Source organism: Triticum dicoccoides, chromosome 5B (assembly GCF_002162155.2).
Source record: "Triticum dicoccoides isolate Atlit2015 ecotype Zavitan chromosome 5B, WEW_v2.0, whole genome shotgun sequence".
NCBI lineage: Eukaryota > Viridiplantae > Streptophyta > Magnoliopsida > Poales > Poaceae > Triticum > Triticum dicoccoides.
The window spans coordinates 726,023,486-726,042,931 of NC_041389.1; the positions used below are offsets into that span (position 1 = coordinate 726,023,486).

The 19,446-nt window shown below is 44.2% G+C and overlaps 1 protein-coding gene, 1 non-coding gene and 3 pseudogenes across 2 annotated transcripts; 2 read left to right on the top strand and 3 right to left on the bottom strand.

Moving 5' to 3' along the window:
- Positions 1 to 332: 332 nt before the first annotated feature.
- On the bottom strand, positions 333 to 1,388 carry LOC119313079 (annotated as a pseudogene).
- A 709-nt stretch (positions 1,389 to 2,097) lies between these two features.
- On the bottom strand, positions 2,098 to 3,038 carry LOC119310786 (annotated as a pseudogene).
- Positions 3,039 to 4,945: 1,907 nt separating this feature from the next.
- Positions 4,946 to 5,016, bottom strand: TRNAC-GCA. Its single transcript has one exon. It is a non-coding gene; the product is annotated as a tRNA-Cys (tRNA).
- A 3,355-nt stretch (positions 5,017 to 8,371) lies between these two features.
- On the top strand, positions 8,372 to 12,137 carry LOC119313077 (annotated as a pseudogene).
- A 4,511-nt stretch (positions 12,138 to 16,648) lies between these two features.
- Positions 16,649 to 17,438, top strand: LOC119310787 (ATP synthase subunit a-like; the record flags this gene model as incomplete). The annotated part of the gene is made up of 1 exon (XM_037586409.1): positions 16,649 to 17,438. A coding segment is annotated over one exon (777 nt), but the record flags the coding sequence as incomplete, so codon positions are not given.
- Between the last annotated feature and the right edge of the window lie 2,008 nt (positions 17,439 to 19,446).

Below are 19,446 nucleotides of genomic sequence, written 5' to 3' on the forward strand. Positions count from 1 at the left end.
CATCTTGCCTTTCCAGAGCGAAATGTTCCTGCAAAGTCATACCACCCCTACCATATTTATAGGTTTTGTATACCAATTTGGGATGAAATGAAGAATAACCTTCGTGTATATGCGACACCATGGTATCGATTTCTTCGGGTAAGACACCCCACTCTCTCCACATATCATTCGAATTATAGAGTCTCCTGACCTCATTAATCAATTGAAATTTCCAAAAACTACCATGAAATCTCCGGCGAAAAGTGAAGTTGTGATTACTTCTAGATCCAATGAAAACTTTCGAGATAATACAAAAAGTGGTCATCATTTCTTCCTCTTAGTAAGTTGGCTGGTTTCTTCCCATTCTTTCTTCTTTCCACTAATCTAATGGTTTCATTCTCCCATCGAGAGGTTATGATACTAGCAAGAGTCCTATTCTTCTCCTCTCGATCCTACCTTGGGTTATGTTTGACAGGGATGGTCAGTGAACTTCTATTGGTTTCAAAGGAGGATAGAGATCCATTGGGGAAGGCTCGAAAGGTTATTCGATATCAAAGGTTGACCCTCGACGCGCCGCAGCCACTATTTTTACTCCTTTTATGCAATTATGAACGAAACTTTCTCGATTCCAATGCAACTTATCCTTTTGGAGTTGACTTAACAAACTACGCGAGCCTCCCGATGAAGCCAACAGAAATCCTATCCGAATACTAAAAATAAAAGGCAATTTCATTATGGTGGTATACCAGCCGCCAGTTCTGGAACTTCCAGTTCCAATCGGAGCATATAGATCCGTAAATGGATTTGTATGTATAGCCACTTCAGTCGTGCTCCTCGTTTCTCGAATGGAAAAAAAGTATCTTCTTTCTGGGAACATGCTAAACCAGAAATTCTTATGTTCGTGATTCTTCATCCACCGATGCAGAAAATCTTCCAGTTTTCCATTCTCATATGAGGCAGGAAAGTTTATGGGCAACAGGTCGGCACGAAGTGATTCATCATGTTCAAACATGAACCTTTCGCTCGTTGGGGACGGTTTATAAATCATCAAATTCCCACAAATGGAATGAGAAGTGGGTCCATGTAAATGATCGAGACCTCGCAAACAACAACGTTCCTTCCCCATATGGAGTTCGGGACCCAAGGGAAATCGTTGAGTGAACTGTATCTTATTCGTATTAGTTGACCTAAGCCGCACCATTATTGCAGGGGTGGGGCTCGGCCTCCGAACCGTACGTGGGACGAGTTTCTGCCTCATACAGCTCGGGCCGAAGACCGGGGAAGTTGAGGAGAGATGGGGAGACCCAACTGCTGCCGGTCGGGACGGACAGGAAAGGGGGCGGGGATAAGCTTGTGAAGAAGCAAGCTTATTGCCCCACCCCCCAAAAACAAACCGACCCAGCAAGAAAACGTATGCACTTTAGCAACAAAGCGCTCATCCCTTGCTTGCTGCTTCGCGTTCTTTCTATTCCATCCCAGTCCATTCCGGGATAGGCGGCTATAGAATCTAATATGTGCAGTAGTCGTTGTCTGACCAATCGGCTCGGACACCAGACCACTTGTGCCCGCCCATTCTGTCTCTCCCTAAATGGAATGGCTCTCTTAGTTACGCTGTGCCCCGACCCGAGTCCCCACGTCCGCTTTTATCCGCCCGCAACCCGGCCAACACAACATTAGGGCCGTCCCCCCCATTCTATGCTGACCCGGGCCGGGGCTCGCTTTTTGGGAAGCCCGTTCCCACCGCGCTCATGGCCCGGCTGGCCTGCCAGCGGTAGTGGGAATTCTCCCGTTCCCTGGTCAAAAAAGGGTTGGTTGGATGCGGGATCTACTCCACGAGGAGCGGTACGGACGTAGATGATATCATCACGACCTCTCTTTGCGTACCGCTAGGGATGCTTAACGCCACTTCGCCAACTGGCATTACCTGCGCTTTCGTGTCTCTCAGTGTGGTCAGCACTGGGTGTTTCCGAGCAGCGAGGCTTACACCCATTCGCATTAATTCATCCAAAGTTCCTTACCCTTATGCACGAATTTTGGAATAAGCCATCTTCCTATCAAGGTTAAGGAGTCAAGTGAGCATCTCAGCGGCGGGATTGAATACCCGGATCGAATCAGAGTTCACGCCGCCTGCCCTGAACAAATAGAATAGGAGGCGTGGGCCACAGGTCGCACATAAGCCATCGGGTCGCACGACAGAAGAACACCCAACATAAAGATGCACACTCCTCCATGTGAAATAGAAAGATTCATCTTCACTTTTTTGTAGTAGTCATGACCAACAGCCATCAGCAGTCGGCTCGTTGGTAAGGCGAGAGCTTCAGGCCAGCTTTCTGGTGGCACACCCCCCAAACAAGCACCACTCGACGAGGGGGGGCGGGGAAAGCTACAGGCCCAAAACCTTCGACCCTTCTTTCTATATGGGGGTGCCCGGGGCACCTCATATTGTCATTTTGTTGCTCATTCCCCTTAGGCCGAAGTGTTTGGCCTTTACTTCGGAGCGCCCGCTCACGCTTCGCTGACCTATCGCGTGGTAAAGAGAAGAGAGTACGAAAGAATTGTAAACAGAGCAGACCGCAGAAAGATTCTAAATATGAAAAGTCCCCCATGGATTCGATAATAAGGAAATGAAGAACGGGAACAAAACGAAATAAAGCATTTCTAGCGGATGAGCTTCTCTCCATTTTGTCTGGTAATAGAATAGGGCGGCTTGCTTTGACCAACACTCCACTTTTTGCTCTGTCCATGGAGCGTATGAATTTCCTTAAATGTAGATAGACCAAAAAAGGGAATAAAGGGATAGGAATAGGAATTATAGTACCATTGGAAGAAGAGGCACCAGTGGGAACATCTCTACTGACGAACCATTTCAATAGTACGGGTGCTGCCGTGCCACGGGGCACGACCATGGAAGTAATGAAAAAGAAGAAGTTCTGTAGTTGGACCATCTGCTCTATCCGTTCGATTTGAGCTTCTCCAGAGAAGATGAGACGCTAAAAATGAAAGTGTTCGCAACGCATACCGAAAAAGGGTACCTATGTTGCTGACCATTAATGACTAGTTCAAAGACCAGGAGCAAGGGCACGTGCCAAGAAAGATTTGTTACTTTCCCTATGGTTTTCGAACGTTTTCAATAAAACCTTCTCGTAGAAGTATTTTCACAAAGTTTTCGGTAATATTAGTAGATGCTATTCGAACCCTTCCTTTTATTAAGATTCGAATTCTTATTCTTATTATTATCTAATTATTCTTTTTTTTCATGTATACGCGTTAGACACAATCTACTAATTGATTTATATTCTGATACCCTACTATATCATAGTCTCTACTACTAGTATTTTTAATACCTCAGGAGCTCATGAGACTCTTTTAGTGAAATTCATAAGTCTCAATTCCCGAGCGATCGCACCAAAAACTCGAGTTCCTTTTGGATTTCCTTCTTGATCAATGACAACCGTCATCATATCGTATTATCATACCGTTGTCACGTTTGAGTTCTTTACATGTACGTACAATTACAGCTCGTCTTACTTCTGTCTGATCTTTCTAGAGGCATTTTGGGCACTGCTTCTTTGATTACAGCAACAATAACGTCACCAATATGAGCATATCAGTGATTACCAGCTCCTAAGATTCGAATACATATCAATTCGATAGCCCCACTCCGTTGTTATCCGCTACATTCAAAAGGGTCTGAGTGAGATGGATCTTGGAAGTCTGGTTTTTGATTGGATAGTGATCTCGGGCACGAGTGGTTGATCTTCGCGGGCCGTGAATGGCCATGGAAAGGAGTATTGATGTCAATATGTTCGATCGAGAAGATTGGACGATGAAAGACGGATCCTTTGTGGTTTGAATAATAGGCTGTGGTCTCGATATTGGGCTATGGGCTGATTGCTTTCTGTATGAGCCTCTTGTGATTGGGCTCTCGTGGGCGGATTACCCGATGTGTACTCATCTTCCAACAAAGAGGAGAAGACATAACTAGAAGAATTGTGAGAAATAAGTTAATTTATCAAGTTGAGGCATTTCGATTTGGATTTCAAATAAGAAAGAAAAGACTCCTGCGCCCTCGAGAGCATTCTCTTTCACTTGCATTTCTTCCTGAAGTTGGCTCGAAGACCTGTCTAGCCTTGATTTTCCCAGTTATTACTCGAGCGCACTGAGGCAACTCTGAACTAAGCTCAGGGGAGGGGTAGTAGGTATGCTTCAAACCCTTCGGCACCTTGAAGAACGATGGCACTAGATTGGGAAAGATGAATGACCAATGAGGACAGGACAATGGGGGAAGTTGGTAATAGAGAATCCTCCCTTCTTCTTTGCTTTCTTGCCTGAAAAAATCCAAAATTAACCATTGGAACCTCATGGGCTACCGAGTTAGGAGATTCATTTTCTTTATTACTTTTACTTTTTTTACTAAGTTATTCTAAAAGATAAGAGCTAACCGACCATCCTGATTAAATGTTTGAGTACTCGGAGTCTCTTGTAAGTATGGAAAGAAAGTCTCTTCTTTCCACAACTCCTAAATTTCCCATCAGCCTATCCAATCTAATTCCAGACAGAGTCAGTAGACCTTACTTTAGTGTAGGTAGTGTCAGATAATTAGGAAGTCTTGATAGTCTTTCGTATAATCTCTTCTTCAATCCTAGGAGCAAAAAAGGAATGTCCTTTAGGGACCTTTGGATAAAAAGATTTCTGACCTCTTACTTTCGTAGTTATGAATTGCGGAATAGAATCAATTATGAAATTCATAAGTATATATCCCTCATCCCTATTGGTATCGGTTTGGGCCACTACCCAGAACCCTGCCAGAGCCCTATTTTTAAGAAGAAATTGACAGTCTTTTTTAGAACTAGAACTATGGTAAAATCCAGTATCGACAGGCCTAGTTCTTTTCCTTTGCTTATGCAGGGCAAGAATTTGTCGAGTTCAATCAGTACAATAAGAAATCCTAAGTATTTTTTTGGTCAGGCGACACCCAGATTTGAACTGGGGATAAAGGATTTGCAGTCCCCTGCCTTACCGCTTGGCCATGCCGCCGAATCCGATCCAAAATAGAGCAAAATCTTATTCATCCACATTATTTTACTAATTTTTATTCGTAGGAGGGGATTATTAAACCCTTTTTGATTTTTTTAGATCGTTGAATCCCTTTGTACTTATCCCTTTCCAATCCCTTTTAATAAATTCATTCATGTTTTTTATTGGACCCAGTTTTGTTCTCTTCGATTGTATCTCAAAACACACATTGCTTAAATACCTTCTCTTTCTATTGAAAAGAGAAAGGATTTCCAGTCACATCAAATTTAGGAAAAATTGGAACCATTAACTATATTATTTGTTATTATTTGTTATTTTTATAAATTCTATTTGTTAGTAGTGAACGGTTCTAAAATGGGTATTGTATCCCAAATAGTGTTTCCTTAATGGCATAACAAAATCAAATTGATTTACGGCTAATCAGTATCAATTTAAAAAACAGAATTATGATATTGATATAGTGTGACCTGACCCCTGTTGCTCCAAGTGAAATTCTTTCTAGGGTTCTTAAAGATATTCTCCATTTTTTCCCTTTCCCTACAATAAAGTATAGTCTGAAGGCTAGCACGCACAATTCCTCGCTTATGATAATCTAAGGCCAAAAAGAAAGAAGGCTCACACCATAATAATACATACCCTTTTTCCTCGATCGTCAAGGTCGTGGATTTGGATCGATTTCGGTTTTACGGGCTTCATACATTGTTAAGAAAAGTACTCGGCATTGGAAAGCATCACGTTCTGGCCACACACAAAAGAAGTCGGTGGAAGGTATGGAATTTCTCGGCTGAAGGTCAGAAAGAAAGCAATCGCCAGTGCTCTCAGTTCCAGCAACGAGTCTTTTCTCTGAGAATTAAGGAAAACAAACTAACCTTGTCTGTCTATGTTCACCTTGACATGAAAGACTCTTTTCCTAACCTGACTGTTCTACCTGGCTAGTTCACTTCACTTTTCGAGGGATCCTGGATTGAAGTTCACTTGTCTATGAGTGTCCGAACAGCTTCAGATCCTTCCAAGGCGCAGGGGTTCTCTCTCCATTCACTTTGAGCTGGGTTTCTTGTGATATTTTTAGTAGTTTTTCCATCCCATTTTTTGGTAAATTAAGTCTTACACAGCTGTCCCCAAGGATGTCCATTCCATTCGGCAGGGACTCCATCTCGCATTCGATCTCCCTCCTTTCCCTGAAAGAGTCGAGGTCTCTCTGGACTTCTCTTTTGCCTCTCTACCAGATTCAGAAAAAGGGAGGAAGAGGGCCTCTCGACGGGAGTGATTCCCCAAAAAGAGATCGTTCCCAGCATCCTCGAGTTCGTAGTCAAACTCACCTTCATCCACCTTTCATGGACTGGCGCGGGCAAGCGCCGATGTCTGGAGCAGGAGATGGAAGCTTGGGTTGAGGAGGCTGTCAACGAGTCATCAAAGGCGATAGATTGGTTATATTCGGATTCGTTTGATTTTGATTTTCTTTTTTTTGGTTGTGAGAGGTCTGAGTCCACAGCTGGGGTAGAGGCGTCAGATGACAATTGAAGTAGGGGTCTGCCTCTTTCAAAGGGAAGCAAGAGTCTCATAGGGAAGGAGATCCTGCACAGACCAATCCCAATCAGGAAGAGAGTCTTGTTGTCAATGAAAGCAATTTTTCTATGTCACATATCTGCCTATCTCGTGTTGTGAGCTATAAAGTACCCACCAGGGGGGTGGACCAAGAAAGAGGCAGGCGATTGGGTCCTTCCCATCCTCTGTGATGTCAGTCTCTTTGTCATTCTTTCACCCTTGCTGAGTAGCAAAGTGAGCATACTCAAGATCCAATTCATCAATCATTTGAGTTGGTACGAACATAGGAATCCAGACTCCGCTTGATTCGATCTTCAGTTTCGACCTTCATCAGTCAGGAAAAAGAAGAAGGACCCACTTATTCCACTCGGAGAGACCGAACCAGGCAACAACAAAAAAGAAAAACTGAAGGAAGTTCTCTTTCCATTCCAACTAAACTAAGTGAAAAAAGGGGGAGAGAAAAACAGAAACACAGGAACAAAGAAACTATGTCCAAACCAACGAGTCCTTTGGTCGACTCTAAAGAATGTATCTGGAGTTGGGAGTTAGCCGTCTCATAGGAGTGATAGTTGGGTTTTTCACGGAGTTTCTTCGTACGATTGAAAAAAAGAGTGCTCTAGGTCGTAGAAAACAAGAAGAAGATTGTTCACCAGTCTGTTTCCCAACCTCTTTAAAGCAGCTACCTACCGTGATCTGGTCTTGGGACAGCATTGGCACCCCCGTTTGCTGGATCTTCTAGGCACTCTAAAGCGCTTCCACGAGAGACAGATGGACTTTGAGTTATAGACGGAGAAGAGCCTTTAGAGGATCAAGAGTGATTCCTCAATAAAACAAATGGGATTTTGAGGGAGGGCTGAACGCGATGTACTGAAGGGTTCGCTTTCGCTGATCGGCGCCAGTCTTTCCTGCTGTGAATTTCCCAGGTTGGGAGGGGCCCTTTCCTTCTACCTTACTGAACCCATTCACCAATGATTGGATCACTCAAAGCTAAAGACCAATTCCTTCCTTTTAGGTGGTCTAGGTGGCTGGGATACTATGCCCTTCTTTTTAGAGGCTCAAAGACGAGTTCTTTGAAGGAAGCAAAAGAACCCATGTGTCTCGGATGAAGTCTACCCTCTTTTTGTGCCGGGAAGAAGAATGAGATCCAACTCAAAGTCAAGGAAAGCGGCCTAGACCACTGACTTTTGATGGAAGGCTTCTGAACATGGATTGGTCTGATAAAGCCAATTTTTCGGCGAATCAAATATTTTCTGAGAGCACTAGACCTTCTCTCTTTCAGGATTGATTCCCACTCACTGCCTGATAGCAGGCTTGGCCCATGAGACCGATTGTCTTATTGTACTGGCTCACTTCACTACTTTGGAGGATGGGTGTTTCCCCTTTTTGGTTCACAAACGCTCTAACCCATCGAGAAGCTCCATCCAAATTGGAGTTGATGTGAGCACTTCCCCAGAGGCAGAGGCTTTTTCTACAAAAGGGTGGGAGCATAAAATGTAGGTGAGTCAATTGCGTGTGGCCTTCAAGTATTTCGTATTGTAACAATATTAGATCGGCATCCAAACAAAGGTGCATGTACGGTTCCTAAGGGATACAATTTTGTCCTAATCATCGAGAAAGATGAAATAAGTTGATAGCACGATCTCGTACTAACACATACTCTCTAAATATTTCAGAACTTGCATGCGGCCTTCAAGCCACAACCGCGGTATGAGTTCTGATCTCAGACTTTGGTTTGGGGGCTGCTGGCCCCTTCACGTCGACAAGGGAACTGTGGACGACAATGGGTTTAGAATTCGAATAAAATGAAGACCCTATCGAACAAATAGAGGAAAGGGCGGAAAGGGGAAAAAGTAAAGTCTAAGCGACATATGGCACGAAAAGGAAATCCAATTTCGGTAAGACTTGATCTGAATCGTAGTTCAGATCCAAGTCAGTTCAGTGAGGGCGACCGCGAAAGTCACCGAATGGGTTTGGTCCGTCTTTTCCTGATCTTTGTTTGTCCCCCCAAAAAAGGCGTGAGAGGACGTTGCAGATGTCCGGGACGGACACGACTTCTTCTAACGCTAGAAGACCACAGGAAGAAACCCGGGACCAGAGCATGTCGTGAAAGACGCACACGGGGCGGGCGTGCTTCGACCGTGTCTCCGGGGCACAGTTGAATGTAGATATCATGAACGCGAGGATAAGGATACCAGGCCGAGAAACCCGGGCAAGTACTCCCCTAATGTGCCGATCGCTAGCGCATCCAGGGCCCCGGCGCCCAGCTCTGCTGGAGAGGCCGTCACTGATCTGAAAAGTGCGTCTGCGGTTCGAATAGACTGATTTTGCGAACGCCTAGCCCCAGGAATCAATAAAAAAAACAAGTGCTAAGTGTCATTTCAGATCAGTGAATAAACCAAAAAAGAGACATTTCTCGCTCGACGCCACACTATGCTCCGCTTCAACAAATGAGAGTTTTCGGTGGAACCGGTGAACCACGCGAGCTGGTTAGATGCGTGGGGCAGAGGGCTCGTAGTACCTGATAGCGCTGCTATGCAGTGGAAGGGAAGGAGCCTAAATCAACCCCCTTCTTTCTTTTTTATTCAAAGACACAAAAGCAAGCACAAAAGAGATTGGACTCTCGGATGAGACTAAGCAGCTACTGTTCCGACGCGCCCCTGACCCTATCTTGATTCAAACCGAAAACCCTCTCTAAGGTGGAGCCTAGTTGAAGCTGTCATTCAAAGAATAAATGGGAATCCAAATCCACTTTTAGGGATATAGATGAAGTCTCGCTCAGTAAAGAGAGGTGTAGATTCGTAGAAGAGGATCAGAGTACGCGCGCTACAAAAGGCAGCTAGCCAATGAAAGTAAGTGGAAAGAATATAGTACTTTTGTACTGACCCCTCCAGGGCCCCCGGTTGTTTTGGCGCGCCCTACCCCAACGTTAGACTATTGCCTTTTTAGCCTACGCTTGCTGCTTGCAGCATGGATTCGATAGATCTATCGAATCCATGCTTCCCCCGCCCCGAAGCGAGACTCTATCCAGATCTCAAAGAATAACGAGCTAGGCAGCCGGCGGGCAAAGAAAGGGGGCGGGGCATTTACTTGAAAATGACAACCGCCTGTTCCAGCAGCGGGGGCCTTGCATGAAAGCAAACCTACGATTAAGTAGCAGTTGCTTTCGCTGATGGGCCCAGTGAGGGGGGGCATTGTCCCTCAGTTCTTACCAACCTCAGGTGTGTACATCTAACTTATTATCTTCTTTTTTCATGCAAGCCTGACCTCAGCTGTCCATTTCTTATTCATTCAGGGCACCCCTAGTGGACTTGGCGGTGCTCCTTTCTCAAACCAGAACAACTCTGAACGTTAGGGAAAATAAGGGAAGACCACCTGAGCGAACTGACCGAAGGGACTTTACTTATCCGAACCGAACGTTAGCGGCTTAAGCTAAGCCTATCACGAGCTGCGTTGCTGCTTGATCGGCGGGGAGGAAGATCTCAAAGTATGGGGCAAAGGATCAAGCGCTTTGACTTTGCTTTGTCCCCCAGGGTCCACCACAGGTTGGGTTTGAGAGCCGTGTGATGGGTGACTATCTAGCACGGTTCAGAGAGCATGTGTATGTAGTCTGCGCTGATGAATGGAAGCCCCCGCCGCAAAAAAGAAGCGGCTCTTCCCACGGCTCTGTCACCATTGACTCTATTTATTATTATGGTAAATCATTGTATCAAGATGTCAATCTTAGATCTTATTTTAGTTCGATACGTCCACCTATGAAACTCGCCCTTGGCTTTCGTCTCGGTAGGTGTATTATTCTACATTTTCCCAAAAGGACATTCATTCATTTCTTTCTTCCCGGGCGATCACCACGACTAAAACGAAAACAAGACAAGAAATCAAGACCCGTACTATAGGAAAAGGGCTGGTGGCCGACATTTGGGAAAGTCGGGCCGATCGGGTGTCTTCATTCAAGCGAGGGTACAGAGGAAGAACGAAACGAAGTGAGAGGCCGGGGGCAGGGAAAAGAGTCGAGTCGATTGACCGGGAGAAGCAAAACGAAATCCGGATTTGGCCGAAAAAGATGCAACGTCATGGATACCATGACCGATCACCATCGAGAAAGAAGAATTTTGATAAATCACTTCGGGTGAGCGGGGCCTTCAAGCGGCCTCAATACGTCGGGGTTGTAAATGACATACCTTTCCTTATGGGAAATGCCACCTCCTTACTAAAAAGGAATAGAATCAAGTTATTTTTACCAAAGAAGTCCCGCTCTGACGGCCCGACAAGTCATCTACTAAAAAGGACCCTCCCCGCTGTGCGCCCCTCCTTGAATTATTCGGTCATGCAATACTTTTTTAATACTAAGAATAAAATGCATTTCGACCCCGTCCTAGTTCTCAATCATTTCGTGGCACCGGGTGTGACTGAACCATCTACGATGGGGGGAGCGAAGGGAGGAATCTTAGATAAGAGAATACGCTCTCGCATCGCTTTTTTTAGAAAGCTCTACCAGCGAGAAAAAGTGTTTGGCCTGAGCCAAAAAGAGGTTGATCCACTTCATTCGCCAAGCGAATGATCTTCGCTTCGTGTGAACAACAAAAACCACCATATCGCTCTTTCCTTTCTTCGGTGCTACCTTCTTTTTTCCAAGGGATGGGGTTGGGGTGTATAATAACCCTTTTTTTGAGTATGCCCGGAAACAACTCCTAGCTCAATTTAGGATCAAATGTAGGAACCTCATGGGTAAGGATAAGGTAATGGAATTGATAGAGAAATTCATAGACCTAGGTAGGATAGGAAAATTGATAAAGGGAATAGAGATGATGATAGAGATCATACTGAGAAAGAGGATAATTCCGTACGGGTACAACTCTTATTTGAACGAAGTGCAAAAAATGCGATCTTTTTTGTCTAATAGAACAAACACTAATACCTTAATTGAGTCGGTAAAGATCAAATCTGTTTATCAAAGTGCTTCTCTGATTGCTCAAGACATCTCTTTTCAACTGAGGAACAATCCAATCTCATTTCGTTCCATTTTTAGTAAAATAGTGAAGGATATTCCATTAATAATGCCAAAAGGGGTGGAGGGGATACGTATTTGTTGTTCTGGTCGATTAGGGGGTGCGGAAATAGCTAGAACTGAGTGCGGAAAGTATGGAAAAACATCTTGTAATGTATTTAACCAGAAAATCGATTATGCTCCTGCGGAAGTATCTACTCGTAACGGAATTTCAGGTGTCAAAGTGCGGATCTCATATAGTCAAAATAAGAAGGGACGTGCTATATCCGAAACGTACGAAATATAGTAAATATTTTAAATGCAGATGTAGTAGGGGTCGCGAACCGGATGGTACACAACTTGGTTTTGGAAGATATGGCACCAAAAGTTGTAGAGCTGGTCGTCTTTCATATCGAGTCATTGAAGCAGCGCGTCGGGCTACAATCGGACAATTCCATCGTGCTATGAGCGGACAATTCCGAAGAAATTGTAAGATATGGGTAAGAGTTCTCGCAGATCTTCCTATTACGGGGAAACCCGCAGAAGTTCGAATGGGAAGAGGAAAAGGAAATCCGACGGATTGGATTGCTCGTGTGTCCACGGGACAAATCCCATTTGAAATGGATGGTGTGAGTTTGTCAAATGCTCGACAAGCCGCTAGATTAGCGGCGCATAAACCATGTTCGTCAACCAAGTTTGTTCAGTGGTCGTAACGTAATTGGTTAGTGGGGAAAAACCGGGCCGGGACTCAAAAGAATTTGGCGAAGTGTTTGTTCCTGAACGAGGGAAGTGGAAAGACAAAGAGGGATAGGGAGCTCGCCCCCTTCTTTTTTGTAATCGCCGAAATTGTACGACGACCCTTCTTGTTCCAGGCATACGACCCTGAGACATGATGGTGTCACTTTTCCGGCCCGGTAAAGTGACAATGATATAAATAAGAATAAGAAAGAGAAGCGTGATGTTGTCGTGTTGTCAGCAATCAAATTATCGTAAATAGATAGTACGGTTGCGTTGTTTCAATTTCTGTTCGTACTCTGGTTGCTGTGGCTGCAGCTCGATCTTGGCAAATCTCTCAAATGGATGTCAAAAATGCTTTCCTTCATGGTGATCTACATGAGTTTTTTCTATATGCAGCCACCTCTGGGTATTGAAGTTCCTGATGGTCATGTTTGTCGCCTTCGAAAGGCCCTCTATGGGAAAAAAGCAACCACCTCGTGCTTGGTTTGAGCGGTTCAGCTCTGTGGTTCAAGCTGCTGGTTTCTCTTCTAGTGAGCATGACCCTGCACTTTTCACTCATACATCTGACCGCGGTCGTACCTTGCTTCTTCTCTATGTTGATGATATGTTGATCACTGGAGATGATCAGAAGTACATTGCTTTTGTTAATAAAAAGTTGAGTGAGCAATTCAAGATGTCAGATTGATTTTCTCTCCATTATTTTCTGGGAATTGAGGTTGATAAAACTAATGATGGTTACTATTTCTCTCAGCATCGCTATACTCAGGATTTGATCTCACGCTCAGGTCTTACCGATACACACACTGCTGCTACACCCATGGAGCTCCATCTCCAATTGCGCCCTAGTGATGGTACTCCTCTTGAGGGATACCACTCGCTATCGTCATCTTGTAGGCAGCCTTGTGTACCTCACCGTGACCCGGCCTGACATTGCTCATGCAGTCCACATTGTCAGTCAGTTTGTCAGTGGTTACTTGAGGGAGATGCAAATACTTCATTCTTCCATAGTGCTGCCAATGGAAGACACATAAAATGTAATATTGCTTCTTTGGAACATGAAGGAAATGTTATACAAGATGAGAAAGAGTTGCAAGAACACATTTCTAGTTACTATAAGAGACTATTTGGTTCAGAGGACAGGGGGGACATATCTCTTGGTGGAAGCCCCTTGGTCAACAGAGCACATGCTATCAGAACTAGACAATGAAGAGTTGACTAAGCCTTTCACTATGGAGGTTTTAGAGTTAGTAGTTAAAGAGATGAAAACCAATACAGCTCCTGGCCCAGATGGCTTACCAGTAATCTTTTAGAAACATTTTTGGGAGATGGTTAAAGAGATGGTCAAAAGAATGCTTGATAGCCCGCATGCTGAGGAGTTGCAACTTAGAAGACTTAATTATGGGGTGGTTACTCTGATTCCTAAAACGAAAGATGCTGCAACTATCAACCAATATCGGCCAATATGTTTATATTATGTTTGTTATAAAATTGTGACTAAAGTACTGACAAATAGGCTTGAGAGAGTTGCAGATAAGGTGGTGAGTAAGAGTCAGACGGCATTTATGAAAAACGGAAATATTTTAGATGGGGTGGTCACTATCCATGAGGTGTTTCATGAGCTTAGGAGGACTAAACAAGAGGGGGTCATACTAAAGCTAGACTTTGAAAAAGCATATGACAGGGTGAATTGGGATTTTCTACAAGAGGTTTTGCTTAAAAAGGGTTTTCTTTAGTGAGAAGTGGAGAGGTTGGATTAAACAAGTGGTAGAAGGAGGTGCAGTGAGTATCAATATTAATGGAGAGGTTGGCCCATATTTTAAGAGCTACAAAGGATTTTTGCAGGGTGATCTCACCTCTTCTTTTGAATTTGGTGGTGGTCACAGAAAAGGGGGTCACTCAAGTGTACAGCATTCTTTGTCCGTCCAGATCGCGGTACATGTTCGGACTGCTCTGGATTGTAGAGGAACGAATTTCAGGCTACTTTAGATGGGGTGGGCTGCACCCATTCCCGGTACGTACAAGGTGGGCACCCATTCTCGGTTAAGATGGGAAATCCTATAGGGGTAGAAATGCTACATGAAAAAAATCCACTCTTGTTGTATTAGGAATTGAAAGTAAGTCAACTCCTTCCTCTTAGAGCAACTTGTCGCAGCTGTGACTACTCTTTCTATTTGAATTGAATGTCAGCGAATCACTTGTTTCACTAATGTGACTAGTCTTGACTGCAAGTTTTTTCTTTCTATAGAGAAGTGACTGCGCTAGAGATGCTTATTAAAGGTTTGCTTGGTGGCTTCCTTGCTTGACAGGCTTTCCTTGTTGATTGGCTTGGTCTGCTAGTTCCCGGAAATCACTTCCTCTAAGTCTTAAATAGCAGAACCTACTCTTTCTTCAAAGAATGTAGCATACCTAAGAAATGATTTCTCTAACGAGTCAAATCTGTTGTGATATAAGGAAATGCGCGGATCGCTTCTTCTACCCTTCTCTTATTCGCATTTCCTGCTTACTATTGAAAGAAAAGCTGTTACTGCTGCATATCCCCTTTTTCCTCTAATTCGAGCGAGTAAAGGCGCAGCTTCCTCATCTTTGCTTTATAGTTTGATATAATATAGAATTGGATTTTGCTTTCCTTTAAGGAGCTCTAGCTATCTTGCTGATCCACCAGTTCATACTATTAATGAAAGCTCTTTCACCCTGCCCGCGGGTAATCCCTTACTGAGCCTACTCAAGCAATCTCCCATTAGCCGCTCTTTACTTTATAGTCAAGCGATTGTAAACTCCTTATTTAGGCTAGCGACTTTGCTGATTAACAAGATTATCGCATTGGAGCTGTGACAGTTATGTAAACTACTTCTCTAGCAAGTAATGAATCTGAGGTCAAAGCCAATGAGTACGCCGGATGTTGCATTTTCGCAGTGAGGGAAGGTTGGCTTGACAGGCTTCGTTCTGTATGTTGTAATCTCTTCTCATGGTCTTTGTTCGCTTTATTATCCCATTGTGAGAATGGCTAGGACTGTGGATCCACACGCCCCCCTCTAGTCAGTACTTTCCGAGTAGCGCAAGGCTTCTTCGTTGGCAAATAAACGAATTAATAAACTAATTGCCTAATATGACGTGAACTTGAACTAGCATTGATCAAGTCCATGAGCTCATAAGAAGGAGTTCTTCATGTGATAAAGTCCATGGCTTAGCTTAATTCAATAAAAAAGAAAGTATCCAATCGACTTTAGGAGCGCCATATGTTTCTATCTGAAACGGTAAAGCGAGGCTCGCTATAAGGGTCATAGCTAGTTCAGGATTGGTAGGAAAGTAATACAAATGATTGTAATATGACAACCCCCAGGGGAGCTAGCCTTTGTGTTAAGATTAAAAAGAAGAGCCCTCTTTTCATACGACTCGGTGATTCCATTGCTCTATCCGGCCGCAAGATTCGATCGCGTACAGCACGAGCACGAGATGGGTTGGGGACTTAGAAATGAGCTATGCTCCAAGAATTGACCCCTGAACTACCTTTGCCCGCCTTTTCTTGTAGAATCCATTCCCCCTCTTTTATATATTTAGAATGCTTTTAGGGCTAGTGGAATGAGGCTGGAACCCATCAATATCACTAAACCGGGAGAGTTGCTTGTGTTGGGTTCAAAGTTTCGCTCTACCAAGGCAAGATATAATATGCATCCAGCTTTAGCTGAATATCGTGAGTGTTCCGCGAAGTCTGCTAGCCATTGGCCTTACGTTCAGGATACTCCTTTCTGTCTTTGCGATGTTTGGTTATAAGAGAATGTTGCTCTTCAGAAAACGCATATAGTGGCCTTCGTCGATGGGACAAACGCTCCAGTGTATGCGTTACAAGGCAACTAGCATTTTGTCATGGAAGTTCGTGAAAGAATTTTCTTGTTTTTCGTTGGAAAAACCAACGCCGACGTCAAGATCAGTCTCCTTTCAAAAGTGAGCGAGCAGAGCTGAAAAAGATGGAGTTACCTGGAGATGAGATTTCTTTCTACGGATATGAAGGATAGAAATATGCTATTTGCTGCTATTACAACGAATCAACCAATTCGTAGTAAGTGTTCCCGTCTTCCCGATCTACATGATTTTTTCCCAACCAACATCTCTCAGAACTTTGCTATAACGCCAAACTTGGATATAACGCCAATGCCTGAGCGAATTGCCGGCGTCACAATAGTTTTACAAATAGAAGAGTATTTGGGCCAAAATGAGTCCGAACAGGGAGCAGTCAATTTAGCTAGAACAGTATTGGGAGCCCGCCACCGAAATGGCGAAACTTGGCAGGGCATAATAGAGGATATTCGGGCGGGTGGTGGTATGGATAATTTTATCCAGAATCTGCCTGGTGCCTACCCATAAACCCCATTGGATCAATTTGCCATTATCCCAATAATTGATCTTCATGTGGGCAACTTTTATTTATCATTTACAAATGAAGTCTTGTATATGCTACTCACTGTCGTTTTGGTCGTTTTTCTTTTTTTTGTTGTTACGAAAAAGGGAGGTGGAAAGTCAGTGCCAAATGCATGGCAATCCTTGGTCGAGCTTATTTATGATTTCGTGCTGAACCTGGTAAACGAACAAATAGGTGGTCTTTCCGGAAATGTGAAACATAAGTTTTTCCCTCGCATCTCGGTCACTTTTACTTTTTCGTTATTTCGTAATCCCCAAGGTATGATACCCTTTAGCTTCACAGTGACAAGTCATTTTCTCATTACTTTGGCTCTTTCATTTTCCATTTTTATAGGCATTACGATCGTTGGATTTCAAAGACATGGGCTTCATTTTTTTAGCTTCTTATTACCTGCGGGAGTCCCACTGCCATTAGCACCTTTCTTAGTACTCCTTGAGCTAATCTCTTATTGTTTTCGTGCATTAAGCTTAGGAATACGTTTATTTGCTAATATGATGGCCAGTCATAGTTTAGTAAAGATTTTAAGTGGGTTTGCTTGGACTATGCTATTTCTGAATAATATTTTCTATTTCGTAGGAGATCTTGGTCCCTTATTTATAGTTCTAGCATTAACCGGTCTGGAATTAGGTGTAGCTATATTACAAGCTCATGTTTCTACGATCTCAATTTGTATTTACTTGAATGATGCTACAAATCTCCATCAAAATGAGTCATTTCATAATTGAATAAAAACGAGGAGCCGAAGATTCTAGGGGGCTACAGCTGCGCTTTTGCAGCACTGAACATGGTTCCGGGTACTCAAGATATTGCGTTTGTGTTTGGAGAGGTGTAGATTGTAGATTCCAGCCGAGAAGACCAGGAAAAGATAAGGATAAAGAATGTCATATATCTCAGGAGCTAGATCACTTCCCGATGAACAAGTAAGAATTGCCTCAACAAAAATGGATGGAATTGGACCGAAAAAAGCCATTCAGCTTCGTTATCGATTAGGTATCAGTGGGAACATGAAGATGAATGAGTTAACTAAGTATTAGATCGACCAAATTGAACAATTGATAGCTCAAGATCATGTTGTTCATTGGGAATTGAAGAGGGGAGAACGAGCAGACATCGAACAATTAATTTCTATTTCTCGTTATCGTGGAATTCGTCATCAAGATGGATCGCCCTTACGCAGTCAACGAACTCATACTAATGCAAGGACTGCTCGCAAGCAAATTCGGAAATGAAAGAAGGCTACCGAAAGAACAAGCAACGGATTTCGCGCTCATCCCTTGCTAAAGCGCATACGTTTTCTTGCTCCTTGGTACTTGTCTGATCAATCACACTGTTCATTAGTTCACTTGATTTTTCGTTCTATGTCTTGAACCGCTTACTAATCACGTATACATATAGTAGGCCCCCTTCGCCACTCCACGTCTGGCCCGTCTTGGTCTCGCTCACTTCGCCCGCCTATCGTATCGGCTCGGCTTCGTCCGTCAAGCGACAGCTTCTGCCTCTGACGGCTTCACTATCGCTCATGACTGGTAGTACTCTATGTAGTAGTCGGCCTTTGTTAAGCTTCGCCAGAAGCGACTAGTCGCTTCCCGAATGCCTCTTTCTTGTACTAATTAATGTGTATGGTCTAGTCTTTCCAATGCCTCCTTCCTTGCCGCCAACGCACGCTAGATGGAGAGTAAGCAAGCTACCTTGCTTGCATTGCATTCGTTAAACGGTAGCTTCCGCACCCTTCCTGCCTGCTTCAATTGATGTGAATGATCGTGTCTTCGACATCAATTTCAGTCTGATTAGATATGTCATTGAAACAAATCTGTTTTGTCTCTGTTTTCTTTTCGGATGATGAGGATGAGCCAGCCGATCCTAACATAATTTTGGAGGAGCCGGACGACGAAGCCTCAAAATCAGATAAAGATGTCTCCGACGCGACCGGACTTCCACTAGATTTTTATAGGGGTCAGGAGGGAAAAGATATGCTATTTTCTATCAGTCCCAAGCGGATACTCCCCAGCTTCCATGGTCCGCTTACCGAGGAAGAGATGCGGGCGGACCCAGGGCCAGAGCAAGTTGGGTTGGGGTATAGAGCCGTAAGCGCGGTGGGGGTGACAGAGGATGTGCTCGTACGGTTCATAGTTGGGTATGATATTCTCGTGGATTGTTGGGAACGTCCTCTATATTCGAAATATGCCTTTCTAGGAGCATTACGATCTGCAGCTCAAATGGTCCCTTATGAAGTCTCTATTGGTCTTATTCTTATTGTGCGCCTTGTGAGCACGTTTGGATCCGCGAAGGCAATCGCTCGGATCTTCCCCTAACCCAACCCGGGAACGGACCGGAGGGAACCGCAGCATGAGGAATGTCTGCGTCTCGTCGCAAGGCTCATTTTGAGTTTTGGGTCATAGGGCGGGCAGTGCAGTCTGGGGCACAAGGGTCCTGGTACTACCCAGGTGCGAAGAACCCCGGAGGCGACTGCAATGAGAAAAAATGTCACTCACCAGCCTAAACGACGAGCAAACACTCGAACGTGAGAGCAAGGGATCACCCAACGAATGGACGAGCTCCAAGGAGGGAGGAGAGAGGGAGGCAAGAACCATGCTTTCAGAGAAGTGGCGGTCCGAATCCACTCTGACAAAATAAAATAACAGACTAAGCCGTGCCATAAGGGGGGCATTCTCCACACGGGACAGGGCCAAGGCCTTCATGTATGGGTGACAGATCGGCCATAGGAGTACTCCGGGATATACACCAG